Here is a 24,334-nt window from a genome sequence, read left to right as displayed (position 1 = left end):
TATGCATAGAGGATCTGGGGAGATCTTTAGGGGAGCTCACTTATATATTGACAGAGACACTACATGATGCAATAGCAGAAGCATACCCACACACTGAGCTTGATAACTACCGCATTATCATGATTGGACACACATTGGCACGTTTGTACGCATCCATCCTTGAGTAGCAGTTGAGTAGTTGGGCAGAGAGAGAGGGTGTACGGGCAACAGGACATGCAGGTTTCGGGAGAGGTTTCTCTACTCTTGATCATATTCTGACACTCAGAACCATTATTGAGGAGAGGAGATCACGTGGGAGACGGCTCTATTGTTGCTTTGTGGACTTCTGCAAAGCCTTCGATATAGTGCCCATAGCTGGATTGATGCGCAGATTGCAGGAGATGGGGGTACCCAAAGAGTTGATCCGGGGGATCATTGCTCTATACAAGTCAATAGTGGGGCATGTACGCACTCCAGAGGGATTTCTGATTTGATTCACACCACTATTGGGGTGAAACAGGGTTGCCTGCTATCTCCTACACTATTTGGCATGTATGTGGATGAGGTTGCTGACTACATTGAGAGGGATGGTGATAGAGGAGCACAGTTGGCAGGGACATGGATACCACTATTGCTATATGTTGATGATATTGTGTTGATTTCCGACTCCCCGGAGGGGATGCAGCGTCATCTAGATGCTTTGTCCAATTTGCCCACGATAGTCGATTGTTTGTTAACCTGGGGAAACCAAGGTTATGGTGTTTAATACCACACCACAGTGGGTCGGGAGGTCATCATTCACTTTTACGTATGGCCAAGAGATGGTGGAGTATACAGATGCATACACCTATCTTGAGGTAGTCTTCAGTGGACCGACGTTTTCATTGAGAAGAGCAGCAGAGACTAGATTGACGAGAGCTTATGCAGCCTTGGGAGGATTGGAGAAGATGTGTTGGCAGGTTCGGTTTCAGGAACCTCGAACAAAGTTGTGGCTTTTTGACACTCTAGTGGCTTCAACTATGCTCTATGGGGTTCAGATTTGGGGGACCCTCAACGGACCACCAGGGCAGATCTGGTAGCACTGATGGATGAAGATGCCTCTAGTCTCTATGATCTCTCGGATGATTCGGGCTAAGGCCTCAATGCCACATGAGATTATTCGAGCTGAGCTAGCAGCCCCCCCTCTCGTAGTTGAGGCCCTTACTAGATCAGTTTCCTTCATGCATGATTTATGGGACCTCCCCAAAGACAGATATGCTCGGCTAGCCCTTGAGTCATCCCGACAGCTAGCGCTACAAGGGGACACAACATGTTGGTATGGGCAGATGACATCTTGGTTTCAGTCACATGGCTTCAGCATGGATAGATTGGTCCATTCTAGTACTCCTTGGATGCACCTTCCCTTTCTAGTATTTGCCATGTCTGCCAAAGATTGGGAAGGGTGGTGTGTCTAAGCCCCTACCCTAATAGTTAGTTATCCTTCACCCTCTTTTTTCAAAGGATCCACCACCTGCTTCATCTCTCTCCCAAGTGTTCATGGAGGAATGGGGCATAAGGTTTTCTTAATTGAACTACTGGGACACAGCTTTGTTTGTGGTGGAGCAAGACATATGACAGCTAGATGCTCTCATTGGTCTGTGCTCCAAGGTTAGAGTCAAAAGACAGATATTCAAGAGAGAGAAAAGGCTTCACAGTACCCTGCAACTCGGATGATTTGGGCTAAGGCCTCAGTGCCACATGAGATTATTCGAGCTGAGCTAGCAGCCCCCCCTCTCGTAGTTGAGGCCCTTACTAGATCAGTTTCCTTCATGCATGATTTATGGGACCTCCCCAAAGACAGATATGCTCGGCTAGCCCTTGAGTCATCCCGACAGCTAGCGCTACAAGGGGACACAACATGTTGGTATGGGCAGATGACATCTTGGTTTCAGTCACATGGCTTCAGCATGGATAGATTGGTCCATTCTAGTACTCCTTGGATGCACCTTCCCTTTCTAGTATTTGCCATGTTTGCCGAAGATTGGGAAGGGTGGTGTGTCTAAGCCCCTACCCTAATAGTTATCCTTCACCCTCTTTTTTTAAGGATCCACCACCTGCTTCATCTCTCTCCCAAGTGTTCATGGAGGAATGGGGCATAAGGTTTTCTTAATTGAACTACCGGGACACAGCTTTGTTTGTGGTGGAGCAAGACATATGACAGCTAGATGCTCTCATTGGTCTGTGCTCCAAGGTTAGAGTCAAAAGACAGATATTCAAGAGAGACAAAAGGCTTCACAGTACCCTGCAACTCATATACCTCTGGAAGAGAAAGAATCAATGCAAAAAACGCAAGAAGAAGAAGAGAGGCAAGGAAAAAAAGATGTAGATGGTCATGTACAATAGGTGGAATTCCAACTTGTCAGATGTTCTTTCACAAGGAATAGCTTATCTTCTTTTGACCGTCATGCTCTTAGGAAATTTCATTGTGATTTTGTAATCTCTTTCGTGGATAAGTGCTCTAGTAACTTTGTTACTACTTGCAAAAAGTTCTATTTAGAATGCTTGTTAGGTGAAGTAAACTCCCCAATTTACAACTGTTGTGATCTGTTGATGCCAGAGGCTATCTTGAAATATTAAGACTTTTGTAAGTCTTTTGATTTCAAGTGCCATCTTAAATTACGATTTTTGTATACCGTTTGGAAGTTCCACAAAAATAGCTGCTTCTTGTGACACCTCTCTAAGAGAGATTTCCAAATGGCTTAGTTATTGTTTCAAAGCCATTTTGCCTAGCGTAAATGAACTTTGAAAAACTCTTATAAAGAAAGTAAAATGTACCTACTGACTCAAGTTGGATTTTAAATGATTCACTTGATGTAATCCTTGTTATAAATTTTTTGAACTTTGCAAGAAGTATACACGAGAAATAATCTCCTTTACGTCTCCAAACTTTTGACTTTACAATGCTATATGCAAATTTGATTTGGAGGATCTTAAATTCAGAGTCAAATCTCTTATTTCTATTCGCTTACAAGTTTGAGAAGGGTAGGTATAAAAGTCAGCCTTGCACTTTGACGGGCTATGGTTGAAAAATAAGAATGTAGACATAGACAAAGGGAGAAAGAGACACCAAGATTGTGGATGACATTGAAATCATATCTTGGCTAGGTTTCTTTTTGGATAATTTATATATAGCTATTAGTGACTCTCTTTTCAAGTGAACACTTGGTAGCCCTATGGGCACCAATTGTTGCTTTTCTTGCCAAATTCTATCTTTTTACATATTCCTCACATTTCTTCAAACATCTCTCTTTTTGCTAAATATGGTGTCATTTGTTCTCAACTAGGATTTTATTGAGTTTGTTTTGGTATATGTGCTTTTATTGTTCAGTCGTGCCATCCTATTTCTTTACTTGTTGAGAAAGGATACTCATTCAAAAGAATCATGAAAAATGTTTGTTCATTTTTGCATCGTAGTAAGTTTATTTTGAGTGTTTCGTCGTTTGAAATGTTAAAGACAATTAGTAGTAAATTTGATAAAAGAGGGGAGCTTAAAAGCCCACTTATTGTTTAGCTTACTAACACACTAATTTGTTGTTTAGATCTTTAGTGCTTATTGTATTTTTGCTCCACAAATGCTAGCCTTTATCATGGCCGAGTTTGCCCATCACCTCCGAAGAGTGATAGAAACTCAATTCGTTGGTTTTGTAGAGTAAGTTCAAATCATGAATGAACTCTATACAAATCTGCACCTACTCTTGGGCACTGACGACGTGAGTAGGAATGTCATAGCTATTGTAGAGGCTATGCATGATAAAGGTGTTAATCTTATTTTTCTTGTTTGGACAAGCAACGAATTTAAGGTCTCTTGTTGTCAAGTTCTGAACTTTGTACTACTTTGGTTATGTTTTGCCTCTTCTATGTAGGTTCTTAGTAGGATTCGATTCTAGTAATTAGCTTGCCTTAGTCTTTAGAAGTTGTCGTGTGAAGTGTGATTTTTAGGATTAAGTCTTTTTGATGTCTATTTTTTGTTAGTTTAGAGTTCAATACTTGTAATTCCTAAGTTCAGACTATTCTGACCTTCTGAAGGTATATTTTCAGTTGTTACTTCTCTTTTAGAAGCAGTACCACTGTCACGTGATGATTCCCCGCTGTTTGTACTTCCCTTGATTAGCTTGGATAGAGATGACATTTCTCTTTCTGAGCTCATGGCACAATATAAGGAGAATTTTGCAACTCTTGTAGTTGATAGAATTGTCTATGTTAGGAGACTCAAGATGTTAAAAACCAAGATATAGTATTAGTTTTTATTTGGTTTGTATGTAGTTATCTGGAGAGAGAGAGAGAGAGAGAGAGAGAGAGAGAGAGAGAGAGAGAGAGAGAGAGAGAGAGAGATTGTTACTGGCTTGAATAGCAGGATAGAAGGGGGTCTAACAATGCTTATGGCTCTACCATGCCAAACACAACACAATCAAGGAAATCATGGGTTGGTGCTCCTTCAGACTTGGGTATAGGAGGGGCAGCTTCATCACAGAATGGCAGTATTACATCGCCGAGAGAGAAGAGGCCACAACAAAAAGTTCCATTTACAAGAAAGGGAAGTCCCAAGAAGACGGCAGCTTAGCAAGGTGTTGTGAAGAGATCTTGTTATCTTGCACCGGAGTTTGTGATGCTTGTCGGTATGCATTGAAGACCTCTGAAAGCATGCCGCTTTGTTGCTTACTGTAGAAACTTTGTAATGGGAAGTTCGTGCTTGAGCCCTTCAGCTCTTCATTGAACATAAGCAAGCTGGGTCTGAGCTTTCATTGTTTTGAATGAAAGAATTCTTTGATTTCCATGCTATCTGCCTCTCTTTACGCTTTTGTGCTTTGTGATGATTGTATTTTGAGTATGACTGTTGACTGTTTTGGTTTATCAGAACATTAGCATAAACATGTTCCTTGCAAGGAGCTTGTAAAGTAACAAAATGTTTCAGCTGCTTGTGTCCATACATGCACACACAAACTTGTGCGTGCGCGCATACTCACAGGATCTATCTTCACCTTTACATTGCCAGATGGACACACTGGCATACGTGCGTGCACACACACACACATACTCTCTCTCTGTCTCTCTCTCTCTCTCTCTCTCTCTCTCTCTCTTTTCCGAGTTCCCATACAAAGGTACTCACCTGGCACATGCACGTGTGTGTGTGTTGGGGTTGGTTTGAATAGGGCTATTGAAATTCACGAGCCCAAATTATGTAAAATCTTTGTAATTTGAAGGGCAAGGGAGTTGTCAAAAATTCAACCTTGAAGAAATGTTGAAGTGTCATCAGCAAAGCCCAAAGCAACTACTTGTTCTGTCCCAATCTGCAAGCCTTTTAATTTTCCCCCACTGACTTGAGCAGCAAGAAAGCAAAACAAGGGATGTGTAGCAACAGCAAAAAGCAATGGACATCCCTGCCTCATTGACCTAAAGACCTGCACAGCCTCAGAGAGTCTGCCATTGATTGATATTTGAGAGAAATCCCCTTGCCCTAGCAGTTGAATACATGAAGCAATTCTATTGCCAAATGCCAGCATTTTAAGAAGGGTAACCACAGAATCCCACAGCATTGAGTCAAAGGTTGTAGCAAAATCAAGTTGCAGAATTACCATTTTTTTGAGTATTTTAGTGACTCTTATCTCATTTGTACAGAGGATTTCTATCCTCTGCAAGAAGCTATTCCCTTTGGTTCCCAAACTTCATACGTATATGATACTACATGGTAGCACATATGCGAACTTGAAAAGGACAGAATAGTCAATAATGCTGCTCTTCCCAAGTATATTCATGGTGGAAGAAATCGAAGTCCTCAAGAGTGAAGTTCAGTAAGATGTAAGGTGATCATGGGCAAGCCCATACACTGGAGCAAAAATAGACAACATCCTAGGGCGATTATGCTGTGATATTTTGTCCCCTAGGCTAGGGGTGTTTTTCTTTTGAAGGAAGTAGAACTTTGAATTAATGAAAAGGAAATAAAAAATTACAAGGACCCACAGATAGGGAGAGGGTCACCCCATGGCTAGGGGCGTTTTGCTATGTAATTATGATCATAACATGGTGGCAGCTTGTATATCATCCCTATCATTTCCCCTAATTCTGTATGAATGTAAAGAGTCAATCCTTGCGCCCCTTGGACTCGGCCGATGTCTGAATTTGTCTCCTACTTAGTTCAAAAGCATGCTTATGGTAAAAAAAAAAAGGCCATGTACAATGTTCCAACTCTTTATGCACTAGTCCAAGTGACCTTTACTTGTGAGATTTACATTATACCAACACATGGCAAGCTATATGATCATTACTACTACTTTTCAGCCTTGAGTACAATTGCCCAAGCAAGCTTCAGAGCGATCCCCTCCCCTTCCTAGATGATGTCGTAGCCCATGTGGCCAGCAAGGGTCTTATGCTCTTTCCCATCGTCATCCACATTGAGATCCACAGTTATGTACCCTGGAGGTAGGTTGGCCATGTCGATGACAGGAAAATAATCCAATACCTGCGGCTCACTATCAATTGACAATCAAGATCTGGGAATGGTGACAACCATCCACTTAGATACTTTGGTCCGGATCTGCCTGAAGTGTAATGGTATATTTAAGACCAAAACTTGTTGTCGATGGCGTTCCTACACAAATTGCCTCGGTAATCTTCTTGAGCATGGAGGCCCACTTCGAAAAGACCTTGCCATAACCCCCTGTCTTAAGCCTGTTTGTGCATCGATCTCTTCCCAGTCTTGCACCATACCTGCCAGCATGACTTGCGGAATTCCACAACATAGATGAAACTTATAGTCAAAATACTTTTTCATGGTTGCCATGAGGGCAACGCTGACGACAACGTGTCATTATAGGTGGTGGTGGAGGAGAAGTAAGGAAGGACCCAATCACAGAAAGTGAGATCATTGATGTTAGCGCATAGTTGCGAGAACATGTCAAGTGCAAGACGCACATAGTCTACTGTCTGAAGCGACGCGGCCTGATAGACCTTGAGCTCCTCCTTGCCTTCATGGGCGACAAAAAGGGAACGGAGGCCTCTGCACTGGCGTTGAAATCGAAGCCGAACTGAACAGGCATGGCGAGCCATATGTAGTCGGGAAGGATAACAAGATTGTGGTGAGAGCGGTAAGCCTTAACAATTTTGACTGCCTACAATTGAGCTTTGCTTTAAGTGCAACCACCAAGGCTCGCAACTCTTTGTTTTATTTCTTGAGAGCTACATTCTCTTTTTAAGATCCTCTTCACAAGCTAGTGTGGTTGGTTCTTGCACCCAGAAAGCTCTTTCCAATAATCTAATTATGGCACTAGCACCATACGTTGTAGCGTTTATGTCTACAAGCATTAGGAGAAAGTTGGACTCATTTTTGAGCGCTGTAAGAAGTGCTATGTCGGTTTAGAGAGAGAAAATGAAAATGTTAAATTGTGCATTTTATATGATATTTTTTTGCGTCAACAAAAAGCCAACATGACATTCTTTGGTAGGTAGCCGCCGTCTTTATCATTTTTATCTTTCGTTCTCTTGTCAGGAATCCAACTAACCGTATGACTAATGATTTGAAATGCTAACTTACAAGTGTTCCCTCCAGAAACATAAGCCACACGAACTCTATCAACTCTAAACTTGAGAATATGGTCTTCCCTCCTAAAACCTGAGATATTTCATGAGTTTTGAGTGTGTCTTTTTCTCGATCAACTCCAAGAATGGAGAACACTTTTTTTTATGATGAAACACCAATTTGAACTTGCGATCCTTAGCCCCTTCATCTTTAACACTTACCCAAAGAAAGAACACACATCATCATCATGTTGATGTATTACAAGAGTACGCACCGTTGCAGACTCACGTAGGAAGGAGTCTTTCTTATCTCAACGGGAGAAAGAACTTAGAAGGACAAACAAAGAACATCATTTGGATTTGTGGACCGATGGGTCTATTTATCCAAAGGATCCTATGAAAAATACGCCACCTCCCTTTGCTAATATCAATAACCTCTTACATTTCACAGGCGATGGCAAGGATGGGCTATTGGAATACACCGAACATTTGAAAATGAGAGGATTGAATGCGGAAAGGCAAAGAAACTTCCTAGCGATGGAGAACATGTAGCTGAAGAAACTTAATGAAGCATGCTCTCAAAAGATTTCATCAAACAAAGAGACAATCCAAAGCTTTGAGAAGAAGATCACAAGTTTGCGAAAGAAAGACACCGTGCTTGGTAGTCGGAAAAGAAAACGAGATCTGTGCAACATTGAGAACATAAAGATTGGTAGTGGTGACCTGAAAAAATGAATACGAGCTTTAAGGTAACTCGAAGTTTGTCTTTGCTTTTGTGTCTTAAATGTGCTTCACTAAAAAATAGATACAATTTCCTATACATGATCATAACGCATGGTGCTTTTTTGGCAAGTCTTTACTGCATCCAAACTCAAACGGTGCAAGCTTCAATGTCGGAGTGCATTACAATCGTTTAGTTTCAAAAGAAGTAGTTGAAGAGATGATAACTCAGAAAAAATTTCATAAGTTGAAAGGGACGCTCCTTACCTCCTTCATGAATGAGAATCAGTTGAAACCAATGGAAGTACAAGCAATACTTGATGAAAGTGGCATCTCGTAGATGGGATACATGGCACTCTTCAAAGCATTAGCTAAAAAGTCTCAAAATAAACTACAGAGAGGATTATTGCTGCCAAAGCCATCACATGTAAAGGCTGCTCGCCGGCACGTAAACAATGAGGTGTTTGAGAAACTTGGGTCACCATTCGATATTGAAGCAATGTTCTTAGGCAAGGGCGACAGAGAGGTAGATTTTAACGAGCACAACAACCTCTTCGTTGATCTTGAAGCATTGCAAAGGTATGCAGTTCACTTTTTTGACATCAGTCGAGAGGAGTGCGGTGGGGTTCTCAAGTTTGTTTTGAAGCTCGATGAGTGCGAGGTCCTGAAGAACAAGAAGCTGGCTGGAGAGAGTCACCATTACCCTCATGAACAGAGCTCTGGATCCATTAACGAAAGCGGATCCACGATACTTCAACGTGCAATTCGAAAACAACATTCTAACTCTAGGATCATTTCAGGTATACTTCGTTCACTCTATAATAACAAAAATATTGATTATTTGGTTGTTGATTTTGTGTTTTCGTTTTTCACTGCAGGTTGATAAGAATTTTTTTGAAATCTTCGATTGGGTTTTTAGTCAAATCCAAATTCCTTCTATCATCAGTGAACAAAGAAATGGAGTCGTTCTTTCAGTGGAAGGATTTGGTGACTATACACTGGAATGGCACATGGCAGGTGACTTAAAGACTCTTAAGTATATGTACAACATAACACACGGAGCAGTTGTGGAAAATTCATGCTTATATTGCATGGCTGATGTACAATCTCTTGAGAGTGTGCAATGGAATAGAGCTCCCAATAGACATCTTCAAAATAAAACTTTTACGCCAGTGCTTGATATTCCTTTGAGTAGAGTTCACATCTGTACACTTCATGCACTCTGTCGAATAATTGAAAAGGTGGTTCATTTGTACATATGTTTTGCATGGACATAAAAGCCCGAGAGTGAGTCGAAAAGAGTGTTCAAAGCATTAGAGGGAGTGCTCTCAGACATTGGTTTGCATGGAGGCAATGTCAAAATCGAAGAAGACCCTAAGATATCTCAAAGTCATTACAAGGTACCTAGGAAAGCATCGATAGGCGGCATGAAGGCCAGAAGGTTTCTTGGGTTTAGCCTCAAAGATTCAGATAGAGAAGAAAGGAGAAACCTGTTCAACAAATGGAAACAGTTGCATAAAATGGTCAAAGACAATGCTGGTGATGGGGCAATCCAAAATCACAAGGCGAACGTGTGGAAATCACTAGATAAAATTTTCCACTACGTTGAGCAGCATTCTTGGGACCAAAGTAAGCTCACATAATTTCAAGCAGCCTTGCTGGATTGGAAGAAGGCTTACCTTCCAGGGTGGGGTGGGCAACATATCACACATTACATGGTGAGTTAGCATTCTACATATACAAAACAAGATTTTAAATTGTACTCTACTGACCATTTTGTTTTATTTCAATGCAGCACATACTGTTCAACCATGGTCCATATTTTGCCAAGACATATGGCTCACTATCAATATGGTCCACACAAGGCATGGAAAAAACCAACTACATGGCATGAACATGTTATTTTAAGCACACTAGACATGGGGGAGGAAAGGATAAGGCCAATAGCCTATTAGAGTTACACTAATGGACTTATAGACGACTAATTCATAGAGCAAGACATAAGGAGCTTCTTAAGAGTTCAGAAATTACACGGTCTTTACAACACATCTGCAAAGAGAAGAAACAGATGGCTTGGGAAAATTCAAATGCGGGGGAGCGCCATGCGAGGTGACGACAGTCACGAGTAAGGAGCAGGAAAAGATGGACATGAGGGAGAAGATGGATCTGAGTCCCGTTTTTATCCTTTTCGATGCACCTCCTTCTTCCTCACTTTGTACCTCTTCGATGTGCAAGCTGTGTAGACGAGCTCGTTCCTCTGTTGATGGCAGCATCCCTACGGGCATCATGCATCTTCTTTCCCTAAAAAACAATCGCTTGTTGTATAAATCTAAGCTCTCCGGGTCTTGAACCCCTGGAGCCAGAGCCTAAGCTGTGTAGGACATGAAATAGGGGGCTCTGAGTGCTTGGCACCCATACCCAATGCCAAAGACGCGTAGAGCAAACTGTTTCTCAATCAAAATTAGTCTTTCTGCGTTTAGTGGGAGGGGGTGCCTACCACACAATCTTGTAATAACTTTCATCACAAACAATGGAAACTTTGCATTGTCCTTGGAGTATTCCTTGTGGTATATTATGATCTACAAAAAAATAGTAAAGAATTTATGGGATGTAAGTGAGATGAGTACAATTGCCAAGTACTTGAATTGTTTCTACAAACCTTTTGTGGTTGAAACGCTCGATGTAGTGAGACAACGCCGCATCCTTGCCTTGTACTTTAGTGACAAGCCCTTGCCGTGACCCTTTCACTCTTCTAAGGAAACTATCGTCATACACTAGCACCTGTCAACAAAAAGATTGACCATGATATTTTATCACTTGGCCATCTCCAATACCATATGAATGCCTGTAAAAATTACCATTTGATTCTCATCCATTTTCAACGTCGACCTTCTCCACAAGTGAATAGACTGACTATTCATTACTTAAGCTCTAGGTGCCACGGGCCTACCCATGTTTTTCGAGTTGTTTTGTTGTCGATTGAAACTGCTCATCTGTTGGAAAATTGACCTCTCCGAACTTCGCTTCATTGAATGTATCTTTGATCAGTTGCCACCCTGAAGTAAACTGTGAGTCGTGGATAGCTGTGTCAGCAATAAGATGTTGGTTCACTCCATCATCATCCACAAATCCCATGTCTGCCTCACAAAAACCCGCAATTGCAGCTAGGTAGTAGTCCTCCCGTATATTCATCTCATGCATGATATCTGTGAGCAGAACGTAGTGGGTGTCGCCCGCCATAGCAAAGGTGGGAGCGCAATTCAGAGGCAAATTCACTTCCTTATTTGGGCTTTCTTGCTTGCACCCTATTGCTGCATACACAAGAGAAGTAAGAGTTAAGCCCGCATCAAATGTTTCCTTTAATACCTTTATCCGCTCTTCTTTTAGGTCAAACTGCATCTCCACATCCTCTACCTCTTCCTCTTGCGCCAATGGACAACTACCAAAAGTTGTTGACTGGGAAGTTTCTGACTCACCATCTGTCTGCAAGTATAAGTAACAAACCCGTGGTAGAATTCCACTAAGAGACACTTTTTGAAGTGTTTCATACACGTGTCTTGTGCAAGCAGTGCATTGGAGGGACACTTTTCTAGACTGCGATTCGGTCTCCTTGAAGCACCTCTTGTCAGGGTCAAGGTCGGTTGGGTGCACATATCTCATGCCATCAACTGTCATGGAATTGTCACAAATGACTGCCTCATACTGTTGAAAATGGGTTTGTAGGTACTCAAATGAGCAATCTATAATCCTCTGTATAGAAAACTCTGCATTAAACATTCCTGATAGTTCTGGTGCACGATGATGAGCACGAGCGTTGTATAAGAACGTGAATAGTATTTCTTCACATGTATCCTCTCCCACAACGTCTGTCTCTAGGAGTATGATCCCCATGACTGAAAGAAAAAGCAAGCCAAAACTACTATTCAAAATTGGTATGTATATGGTGTCATAACCAAGCAAATATTGAGCCTCGAGTATCCCTCATAATCTCTATTTGCTTGCTTCTGTCCCATGCGCTAATGTCATAATAGGTGACGTCACTTGAGTCAGAACCAGGCGAATAGGGGCCCCAAGAATCTCCGAAGGGCCCTATTCGCTTGGTTCTGACCCAAGTCCATTCGGAATAGGTGGATTAGAATAGAGCATTTAATGTTAACAGTAATAGATATATAGTCTACTCACGCACTATGCCCAAACATAACATTGAATAAAAACTCAGGCACGGTCACATAAGCAGTAATTATTCCAACCATGCGGTGCGAGACTTATAATCTTACCCTAACAACCACTGTTTGACCCTTGGAGTGTTGTTCCCATTGTGCTCTAACCCCGTAACGTAGTGGCTTCGGTGCGCACACAATTAACAGCACACAGGAAGGGGAGAGATAGAGAGAGAGAGAGAGGGAGAAAGAACCTGTCTCTCCAATATCCAATGGGGCCGAGTTGGATGGTGATGTCGCAGGTCATTGAGAGCAAAAACCAGAAGGTGGCCAGGAGGAAGAGGAACAAAAGGCGAAGGCAAGGGTGATGGCGATGCGGCAGCAAAGGACTCAAACCAGTGGAGGTCGCTCAATGCAAGATCAGGAGAGGTGGCCAAGGGAAAGAGCACAAAAAAAGCAAAGGCAACGACGATCTGTTTGTTCTACTTGGAGATGGAGATGGCGACTGCAAGGGCAATCGGCGTTTGACTCTAAACGTAGGATCACGAGAGGTGACCAAGGGAAAGAGCGCAGAAAAGGCAAAGGCAACGGCGATCTGTTTGTTCTACTTGGAGATGGAGATGCGACTGGCAGTACGATCTACCAACCATAATCTTGGGTGTAATCATGCGTATAAGTGAAGTTGTCACCCTCGCCGAGGTAAGCATTTTAACTTTAGAGGCAGTACCCCTGCCAAACATTTTAAGTATATATACCCTCACCCCAGATGAGCGCTCTTCTACCTCTTTTCACATCCTGTACTTCCCATCATTTTAACTCTACCCCCGTCGACGCTATGCGATAAGCAAACCATCTCTTTTGTGCTCCCAACCCTTTTTGCGCATTTTCTCTTACTCTCTAGTGCTCCTCCTTTTTGCGCATCCTCCTCTTACTCCTGTTCAGTAGTGCTTTAGTGACGCAAAACTCTACACACAGAGGTATGCTACTACTCTTTTGTGCACTTGTATTTTGTGTAGTTAGTACCAAGCGAATAAGGGAAGGTAAACCCTGTTTGTTGCACCTGTTCACTTGGTAGCGACCATTGTCTTTATTAATGATGTTTGTTGTTACACTTTTCTGAGGTCAGTACCAAGCGAATAAGGGAAGGCAAACTTTGTTCGATGCACCTGTTCGCTTGGTACTAACCTCAAAAAATATAAATGATGTTTACTATTATACTTTTCTGAGGTCAGTACTAAGCAAATAAGGGAAGGTGAACCTTGTTTGTTGCACCTGTTTAAAAAAAAAACCAAATACGTGTTTTGAATTTATAAGGGAGAAGAAAAATTACAATTTAACACCCATGGAGGGGGATGAGAGTTAGAAAACACTAGGGACAGGCCCAAAGGCCAAGTTTCAAACTTTACAAAATGTGGTCTACTAATTTTCGGGGGATACAACTAGCAATAAATAGTTATAAGTTAATCCTTTTTCTTCATAGCCAGTCTATCTCTTCCTGAAGCTTGTTAGCAAAGTTCAGGGCTTCCTCATATTGGCTGACTAGCTCAAGCACTTCATCCTTCATCTCCTGTACCCAATTATAGATAACATCTAGAGAGCCATTCTCGGCGAGCAATCCCTGTAGGTCTTCAACCTTTCTTGCATCCAAAGTATTTGAGGTTTGAGACTCTCTGCCTGTAGATCTCATTTGTTCCAGCTTGAGGTTATTATCTTGCACAGAGCATCCAAAAAATAAGATCTTCAAACTAGGAGCTTGAAAATTGGGAACAAAAAGGAAAGAATTTCTGAGCTTCTAAATAATCCATAAGAATTTTTCCCTAAGAGATGAGGCCAGGTGAGTACCCTAAGAGTAGTTGTTTCCACCCTAATTGGTGGCCAAGGGTTGGTACTAAGGGGGAAAGGATGGGGGTGTTGGTTTGGCAGTTGAGGAAAAGGTGTGGGATATCTTCCATTGCTCTTCTACACCTGAGACAGACAGAATTACCAACAGCTTACCTCGAGGATTGACTCCCGTGTTGATATCATCCACTCCTGGGCTGTGTCAGTGGAGAACGCTAAGGGTACCATCGGGGGAGGACCAAGGGGGGACCTCATGAGGAGGGCTCGGATGCGGTCCTGCTCTGGTGCTGCGGGAGTGTCCCCTGGAAAGGCATCACCACTTTTCCAAGCTTCTTGTAGTTGCTATGCAAAACCTTGAGGGAGGTTCTGAAAAAGCTGCTGGTTAAATAGACTAGATGGAAATTCTTGAAAAGCACGGCCTAGGTTCTGGCTGATGAGTGGTCTGTGAGGCGGTGGGTTGGAGTACATCCATGCGTTTTCATGAGACGTAGACGTGGGAGGGAAAAGCAGTGGTACCACCCCCCCTAGATTAGGGGAGGTGATGGGAGGGCACAACATGACAGTTAGATCAGCATGGACTCATCTTGAGTTCACTGGAGCTCTCGTTCGTCTACTTCACATCGGTATTTTGTTGCACCTGTTCACTTTGTACTGACCTCAGAAAATATAAATGATGTTTGCTATTACACTTTTCTGAGGTCAGACCAAGCGAATAAGGGAAGGAAAACTCTGTTCGATGCACCTGTTCGCTTGGTATTGACCTCATAAAATATAAATGATGTTTGCTATTACACTTTTCTGTAAACATCATTTATATTTTCTGAGGTTAGTACCAAGAGAATAAGGGAAGGCAAACTCTATTTTATGCACCTATTCGCTTGGTACTGACCTCGAAAAATATAAATGATGTTTGCTATTACACTTTTCTGAGGTCAGTACCAAGCGAATAAGGGAAGGCAAACTCTACTTGATGCACCTGTTCGCTTGGTAGTACCGACCTCAGAAAATATAAATGATGTTTGCTATTACACTATTCTGAGGTCAGTACCAAACGAATAAGGGAAGGAAGAATTTGTTCGATGCACCTGTTTGCTTGGTACTGACCTTTTCTGAAATCTTAAGTCCCTTGTGCTGACAAATGACATGTCGTTTTTTGTTATGCTATTTGTAGAGATGCCTCGTGAAAAGGCCACGCCTAGAAGAACAACATGTGACTCTTTGAATGCTCAAGCAAGAAGACGCCGATATGAGGCGCACAGAGGTATACTGCAAGAGCTGCGAAGGATCAATGACACGTGCAACCGGCTATTCCACATCTTCCTTTCCAGTGAGTAGTGCGAGAGATTTGCGAGCAGTGGAGAGTCGGCATGCAATGGGCCAGCAGTGCACTTCTCTGCATGCAAGAAATTATAGAAGACTACCTCGTTGAATTCTTCAACGATGGATATATACTGGCTGCCCATGCACACCGCGTTACAATCATGCCGTAGGATTTTGACACTCTTCGGAGGCTTTGCTTCCACTACGATGGGCTACTTCAGCCAATACCTATTCGGGATATGAGAACAATGGATATTCTTAACATCCCCCCTCTCCATCCTCATGGACGAGAGACAGAGCCTTCTAGGGCTGAATTAAACAGTAGAAGGACACGATCACGGGTTGAGAGAAATGACACAGATGGGCAGGCTGAGCCAGCCGTAGAGGGGCATGAGCAAGCCAGGGTGGACCCCGAGGCAGTCATGGAAGAAATAGAGACAGTTATGGAGGAGCCACCTAGACCCCAAAATGAGCAAGGCATGGAGGATTCAGAGCCTGTGCCGGAGGATAACGATGAGGGGCATGAGCAGGCTAGGGTCGAGAGGAATGACACAGATGGGCAGGCTGATGAGGGGCATGAGCAGGCCAGGGTGGACCCGGAGACATTTATGGAGGAACCAATATTGAAGGAAAATGAGCAAGTCATGGAGGATCCGGAGCCTGTGCCTATAAGGGAGGATCTTGTGCCTGTTAAGGAGGACCCTGTGCCTGCTAGGGAGGACCCTATGCCTGCTAGAGAGGAGCCTGAGGTAGCCACGAATAAAGCTCAAGAAAGGCAAGGGAAAGGATCTGCTTCACAAGGGCCATCCAACGAGGAGCCTTTATCAGATGAGTCGATTATTTTAGAGAAAATCGAAGAGGAGTTGCAAGTTCTAATCAGCGCAACGCCTCTGCATGCACAGATACTGCTAACTGGAAGGTCAAAGGAGGCTTGCATTTTCAACCTCGATCAACAAGACTTCATGTGCATATGCAGTTTCACCAACTCCAACGCAACAGATGGGGTCGTCAACATTGCTTTGTGGTACTTTTCAAGCTCTTTATAAGTCACGGTTGGTTCATTAAATGGCGCACTACCAAGACATGGGTCAATACCAAGCGAGCCAGTGGCTTATGGAATTGGATAGTGATACCACTCGCTCGGTATTGACCCATGTCTTCGTGGCAGTCGTCAACGTCGCTGTGTTACGTCTCAAGTTTTTCTTTATAAGTCACTCTTGGTTCATTAGATGGCTCACTACCGCTAAGACATGGGTCAATACCAAGCAAGTCAGTGGCTTATGGAATTCGATAGCTGCCTCAGTCGCTCGGTTGACTCATGGGTTTGTGGCAGTGACACCCCGATGAAATATCTTAAGTCTAATCTCTGCCATTGATTCATGTTAGACACGCTATCTTGCTTCTGCCCCCTGAGGTTCAAAACAAAATATACGTGATAGATTCGCTGATATTGCCTATGCTGAGGTTCAAAACAAAATATATGTGATAGATTCGCTGATATCGCCTATGCTACAGAAGAGCGGAGTTTCCTTTTTGGCTTTGATGGGCTGGTTTAGCAGAGTCAATTTTGATCTAGCGCGCTTTCTGGTCACTGCATACAATCAATCGTGAGTTTCTTCTTGCCTTGTAAAAACCATGTTGGATTTTTGATCTTTCTCCTGATCTTTGATGGTTTTGGTATAGTGATCATTGGAGTCTGTTGTTATTTGACATTGAAGATAAGATTGTCTACTACGCAAACTTCGGGCAAAGCAAGATGTTAGTGATCATTGGAGTCTGTTGTTATTTGACATTGAAGATAAGATTGTCTACTACGCAAACTCCGGGCAAAGCAGGGTGTTTCACGGTCATGTAAAAACGTAAGGCACATCTGGGTACATTTGGAACTAGTGTCTCTTTGTAATGTGTTACTGACTCAAGTGGTTATGTACGTACTTCCGTGAAAAAACTTGTATGCTGTCTAGAGCATGTTTTGTTAGAACATGATCTAGGGAATACCATCCGGCACGAACGGCTTACCGTGCCCATGCAGGTTGATGACTATAGCTATGGCTGGTGAACTTGTTTGATTGCCTTGTTGCTCCTCAGTCAAATTTTGGATGTACTGAACGTAAGTAATCGTGTTGTTTCATTGTTTGCTGCAACGTTTGTATTAAAAGAAGCAACATCTTTACTTACTTTTTTATTATCACGCTTCTACAGGAACTTCAATTACATAATTACATCCCCAACGATGTGCGGCATTTTTTTGTAATGGCCATCTAGCATATTATAATCTCGGTAAACAGATGTACAAGAGAGGAAGGGGCGAGAGCTGAGGAGTTTGAACATGCTCGCATTAACAAAATGACGCAGCGCTACAATTAGACTCAAGAAGAGGTTTGAAATATGTAAGAAGCAATAAATCAATATTATGCGAACACCACAGAAGTAGAGGAATGGGCTACACGTCAACGACAAGAGCGAGAATAGAGGGAAGCTTCACAGGTGCAAGATGCATGGGAAGCCATGGAAGAGGCCCATGATTTTGAACGACGCGAAAGAATGCTCGAGACCAGCATCCCCAGCGGCAGAAGTAGCAGCAACTCGGGCAGAGGGCAGGGGAGCGGTGGCAGCAACCGGGGGAGAGAGCAGGGGACCAGTGGTACAAACCGGGGGAGAGGACAGGGGAGCAGTAGCAGGGAAAGGGAGCAATAACTTGTATACATCTTGACAAAAACACCACAATTTGTAAAGTTTTGAGACAATGAAAAGTCTACATTTTTTAAACATTGTTTGAGAGGCACAAAATGTCTCTGTATTAGTCATTTTGAAGAGTACATCATGGTTTGCATGGCATCAAAGCTCATTGCGTGCACAAGGTATGTGACCTAGCTTCCGATGGAAGCAATAAAGTGAAGTGTATTTGAGAGTGACTCCTTTCACAATGTTGTTTTCTCCTTACGTCTTGGAATCTGAAAAGAAGAAAAAGCTAGATTCTATGTCTTAATGTATTAAAGACAAATCAAAATTCATCCATTTAGTAAGCACCTTTCTGTTGTTGAGATTGAATGCATACAATTCCGGCAAAAGTGGAAGTTCTTCACATGTAAGATCTAGCCTGAGCTGTGCAAGAGTTGTGCTTGACATTGTCTCCATCACAGTAAGTAGACTGTCTCGAAAGTAGAGCTCCATTGATAAAGGTTTGTTCTCGAGGCTAGACTCTGTATCTTGGTCGAGTGGAATAAGCCGCCCACTAAGAAGATGATATCTAAAATAGTAAAACGACACTATGAAATTTTGAGAGCTTATGATGAACTTGCAAATTATGGACTTCTTTTGCAAAATACAGATTTTTCCCTGTGATTGTTTCCTATCCCAATTATCATCTAAAAAGTCCAAATAGCTCCAAGACTTGCAAATGAACATTGTTGCGGTAGTTCTTATTTGCTCATCGAAGAAGAAATCTACAAACACTTCAAGAGGCATAAATAGTGTGAGCCGAACTATTTTTTTGTGGCAATTGAATACTTGAGGGACTTTTGTATATCCTGAAACAACTCATTGCTAAAGATTTCACTAGTTTGCAAAGCTGGCAAAGACCAATCCTTGCTGTTAAAGGATGGAAGTGACAAAGGAGCTACACGATCCCAACCAATGGAAGTTCTCGATTCCACATATGACATATCATAAAAGAATATTCCATTATCTGCAAGTTCCTTGTGTTGTCTTCCTCGGTACATTTGCTCACCAATAAATGCATAGAAAGCATCAAAAATCCCAACTATGCTCTCAACTGGTTTCCAATCTGTCCTATTCGATGGATAAATATTTGAAACATACCAAAGATGATATCCACCACTTAACCTTCGAATATAATCATGCACTAAGTGAGGTGCTCAAAATAACTTACAGTTGGGTCGATGCCGTGGGAAACTTGGAGGAGATGTTTGCAACCTTAAGTCTGCATGCTGGAAAGCATGTTGTATGAGGACCTCTTTCACCCGCTTGCTTTGTGCACACACTTTTAAACTCTTTAACTTGTCCCTTAAAAGACTCCACGAATTCATTGTGTTGCCTCCTCTTCCTCCTCCTAGTTTGCAGTAGAACCCAGCTTCCGGTAGTTATTCGAGATGGTATCCATGCTTGATCATCTATAGTATAACTGTTAAAAATGCTAACAGAGTCAATGGTAGTGCTAGGCCTTTGAGAAGTAGTCATGGTGTGCACTAGAATACATAGAAAGACTAGCGCAAATATGAAAAAGGGAAGACGTTTTGAGAGGGAAGTAGAGCTACTCAAAGTCATATTTGGGTGGGAACATAGATATTAGATAGAGGCTTCAATGAAAGTTCTGAAATTTGTTGGTACAGAGTTAGTACGACTTATGGAATTTATGCCTTGAAAGCGTGAAATTGTGCAATTTGATGAACAAAAATAACATTTTCTCCCTTTTTTCTAAAAGAGCTTGGCTCCAAAATTTTGATTTTTAACGTAATGTTAGCCTCTTCCTCATTAGTCGAGCGCCACTCTCTCTCTAGACCTGAAAGGCCCAAAAGTGAGTCCAACTTTCTCCTAATGTCAAGTTAGTGGAGGGTTGGCCTTAATCTTTTTTACTATGCATCTTTGGGCAATTAATTCTTTCTCTATGCTTTCCACTTGAACTTTTGCTATAGCTAGCTGGTTTTCAAGTGTATCTTCCTATTCCACTACATCCTTGAAGACTGATTTCATATCAAATATTACACTTTTGTATGTGTCTATGGCCCTTTGATCTATAGCTAATTCTTCATAAGCATCTTCTAGCTTCTATTGCTATGGTAGCAGTTGGGTCTTGGAAGCTTTTGCTTCTTGTCTTGCCACTTGAGACTCTTTCATGTTCATTGAGCAGTGTGTGCAACTCGTGGTAAGCTTTTGTTAGCTCATTTTGTATAGATAGGATGGTGTTCATGTCTTGGGTGTATTGTTGCACTGTCACATTATACATATCACCTACTACCCTTTGTAAAGCATGATAAGAGGGATCAATCATGCTCCATTGTTGGGCTGAGGTGCTGGGAATAGGGATTGGCTGCCTAATTTCTTCTTGCACTGCAGGAGGATTTGAGGCTTTGGGCAGCTGTCTTGATCTTAGCGTTCCTTCTAAGCCTAGGATGTGTTTAGCTACAACTCTTCCCCTTGTGTTTTTCATTGTCCTTCATCACCATGGGAATGCCTGCTTGACACCCACAAGATCACTACATGTTAGACTCCTTGGTTCGTGTTTCAAGATGGGTCAGATGGAAAATCCAGAGTGCTAGTGTCTCAAGTGCACATAGAGATTTCCACAAGTGGCATGTGCTTCATCCCCTGACCAGCACAACGGAATTGGTGGGCTCTGACAAAAGCCCGCTCTTGTCTCGTGGTGCTAGTCCACGTCGACCAGCACCCCGCGTCGAGCGGCGGACTAGCTCTCACCATTTCACATCCAATTGGGATGCATTTGTGCCCTCCATTCACTTACCTCACATCAGGTTTAATCACTTTCTAACTCTCTTTTCAATGTACTTTTCATCTTTCCCTCATGGTACTTGTTTGCTATCGGTCTCTTGACAGTATGGAATCTACAACCCACTTAGGGTTGCATTCTCAAACAACTCAACTTGTCCACGGTGCCTTGTGGAGTGACAGGGTTTGAGATCGACAAGGCTCTCATCCTCTCTGATGCCCTTTTCTAGGGACCTTGGGCCTGGTCCATCACACAATGGTGGTGCCGGGCGTTTCTCAAGTTGGGCTCTTTTTGGTTTGCTCGCCGCTACTAGGGAAATCTTGGTTAGTTTCTTTTCATATGCTTAGGGATATGCTTAAACTCGGTGAGTGTCCTTGCTTGATATGGGGTCCATGCATTTTTTTGGGCCTCAACCAGAGGGGGCTAGGCACTCATCCCCACCTCCCTGTTCCTCGGCCATGAAGCCCTTTCTCTACACAGTGATACGACCATGCCTTGACCACAGAGCCAATTCTTGCGGAGGGAGTACCTGGTACTTAGGGAGCGTAACCACCCTTGCGATGGGCATCATTGCATGGTTCTATCAATGCATTTTAGCTGATTATGGTGCCGTGCTCACCCCACGATCGTCGCCCCCATGAGGGGAGGAACTTGCCGCATTTGAGGAGGGGATGGGGGTGTGTGGGTGTGGGGATCATGTGGATGCTCAGGAACACATGCCCTTGGATGAGCCACGAGTGCAAGATGCATTCAAAGACTTGATGATTCACGAAATTCTGCAATTGACACTATGTATCCCATTTCCCTACGTTCTTCATTGTTGCAAGAGCCAAGATATCCATTGCTAAGAGTCATTTTCTTTATGTGATTTGTGGCTTGTGGAGGGAGCCACCTTAGTCCAAGATTTTATTCAGCTCTTTGCATCCCCCCCCTCCCTAATCACATAGTAGCTACAACTTAAAACTTGCCTATCAGCATAACGCACCAATAACTATCAAGCATGCTCAATACATTCATGAGGGTTGAACCAAAAAGAAGAAGCACACAAAGTTAACCTACCTACCATCACCAAAATGCTAACTAGAATTTCATACCAAGCAATTGGTGTGGCTCAAGATTTGCCAGAAGCTCCCTCTCAAAACAATTGGATTCAGTTTCAAGAAGAAGGAAGTGATGAAGACACAACCAAGTTTGATTCCACATAGACGACTACTCAAACAAGGTTGAAGAGAAAATTATAGGAATCTAAACCAACTGAAGAAGAACTTGTAAAAAGAAAATGCTAGAGACCAAGAAAGAAGAAAAAGCTCAGAAATAATCTAAGAAGAGAGATTTGCAGAGGAATTGACAAAGAAAAGAATGGACAAAGGACATTTTGCCAAAAGTGGATTCCACACAAGGTACGCACTAAAAATCCCATGGCCCCACCATCACTGCCGAGCAACTGGAGGAAAGGTTCAAAAGAAATCAATTTTATAGGAGAGACTACAAATTTTCACGTTTTCTATCATCTTGTTTAGTTGAGCAAATTGACCACTTTTATTCCTCCTTGAGTGATGGCTTCATCACTTTTATTCCTCCTTGAGTGATGGCTTCATCACGAGCAAAGAACTCTTTTTTTAATAATGAGGAGTTAGATGGCACTGCCTTTCTATTTTGGAAGGACATATTTACAATGTTTTACAAAAAAAGTAGATTTTCTCGATTAAGATGAAGGGGGAAAAGGCTGAGGATATGGATGAGTATGACTGGCAGGAGTTAGATGAGCTTGTCAAGTCCACCACATTTCTTTAACTTTGTCAAAGAATGTGTACTTCAGTGTAAACAATGAAAAAACTAGCCATGAGCTGTGAAAAAAAGATATGTGACTTGCATGAGAAGCAAAGTGAAACATCACATGTTTATAGGCTAGAAAAGTTGGTTGATTTGAAGATGGATGAGATCATACCCACGTGTAGTTGTCTCAATGCATTCAACACAATTTTCAATCAGATTTGTGCACAGGGAGTCAATTTTAACGATTCTATCAAAGCAATTTTTTTCTAGTTATGTTGCCAAAAAGTTGGGATACTTTCTGCATAGTCATAAGTAACTCAACACCTACTGATGGTTTAACATGTGATGATGTTGAAGATAGTTTGCTTGTGAAAGAGGTTAATAGGAAGAATCTCAATGCTTCTTGTGGTAGTAGCAATGCTTTCTTTGTTCGTGGTAGATCACAGGAAAAGGGCAAGCAAAATCAGAGAGGAAAATCTCTTAGAAAATCATGTGGAAAAAAAGAAATAGAGTGCTATCACTGTCACAAAAGGGGTTACATGAATAAAAGCTGTCAAAAATGGAAACAAGAGAAAGGTAAAGACAAGAAGCAGGAAGAACAAAAGACTAAAGAAATCAATGTGAAGATTTAAGAGATCAACAATGTTTTTGATGGATATATCTATCACACATCTGTCGTGGATTTTATATTTGTGTTTGCCACTGATGACTATACTTTATAGTATTGGGTTCTTGACTCCGGTGCATCTTTTCATGCGACTTCTCATAGGGAGTAGCTCAATACATATGATGCAACCCACAAAGGTTGTTTTCATCTTAGCAATGATTTTCCTTGTGACATAGTTGGTGTGAGTGATGTGCAGCAGCTAAAGTTTCATATTGGCTCTTCATTCATGCTAAAGAATATGAGATATGTGTCAAAGATTACCAAAAGCTTGATACAAGACAAATGGATGATGCAGGATTTTTTTGCACATCTAATAATAGTTTGTGGAAGATCACCAAAGGTTCTTTAGTGGTAGCACATGGTTCAAAGTCTGCAACATTCTATATGCTACATGTTTCCAATGTTAGAAGTCATGTAATGTGTGTAATCAAGTAGCCAAGTTTTTTTAGTGGAATTTCCACATAGGAAATCTCTCAGAAGGAAAAAAATCTTACCTCATTCTGGTTATGTTCTTGGATTCAATTTCTCAGACTTGTCCATTTGTGAGCATTTTCTTTATGGTGTACTAACAGAGTGTGTTTTTTTTGCGAGCTTTTGATTCTGAGCTTTTGCAATAAAAACCACTTTTGCAAGATTTTGAATTTAAATTTGGAGCCTTTTATAACAACACAAAAAGTTGACAAAAAAAAAAGAAATTGCTCATACTATACATACCAAAAAATATGTATAAGTTTCCAAAAGCCCTAACTTTGAGCTTGAACATCTTGCAAAATATGAACTATAAAGCATTAATCTATAATGAGAGGAGATTCAAAAAATACTTCAAAGGGTAGAGAGAAGTAATTTTGTAGCTCA

At 42.0% G+C, this 24,334-nt stretch overlaps 1 protein-coding gene, 1 non-coding gene and 1 pseudogene across 3 annotated transcripts in view; 1 reads left to right on the top strand and 2 right to left on the bottom strand.

Moving 5' to 3' along the window:
- Positions 1–4,817, top strand: part of LOC147424725 (uncharacterized) — a 61,896-nt gene extending 57,079 nt beyond the window's left edge. The window contains exon 13 of one of the 2 annotated variants that reach the window (XM_086499953.1): positions 4,373–4,817. In XM_086499953.1, coding sequence (XP_086356079.1) covers positions 4,373–4,579 — 207 coding nt within the window. In that variant the 3' untranslated portion in view covers positions 4,580–4,817. Of the gene's footprint in view, positions 1–4,369 lie in introns of both variants that reach the window. The other variant, XM_086499952.1, reaches the window with a different exon arrangement.
- A 965-nt stretch (positions 4,818–5,782) lies between these two features.
- Positions 5,783–11,126, bottom strand: LOC147424724 (uncharacterized; annotated as a pseudogene).
- Positions 11,127–21,736: 10,610 nt separating this feature from the next.
- On the bottom strand, positions 21,737–21,889 carry LOC147424723 (5.8S ribosomal RNA). The gene has a single exon (XR_015186507.1). It is a non-coding gene; the product is annotated as a 5.8S ribosomal RNA (ribosomal RNA).
- Between the last annotated feature and the right edge of the window lie 2,445 nt (positions 21,890–24,334).

This window comes from Adiantum capillus-veneris, chromosome 25 (genome assembly GCF_014529385.1).
Source record: "Adiantum capillus-veneris isolate H3 chromosome 25, ASM1452938v2, whole genome shotgun sequence".
Lineage (NCBI taxonomy): Eukaryota > Viridiplantae > Streptophyta > Polypodiopsida > Polypodiales > Pteridaceae > Adiantum > Adiantum capillus-veneris.
The sequence above is the reverse complement of the archived record's forward strand: the minus strand, read 5'-3'. Positions and strand labels throughout refer to the sequence as shown.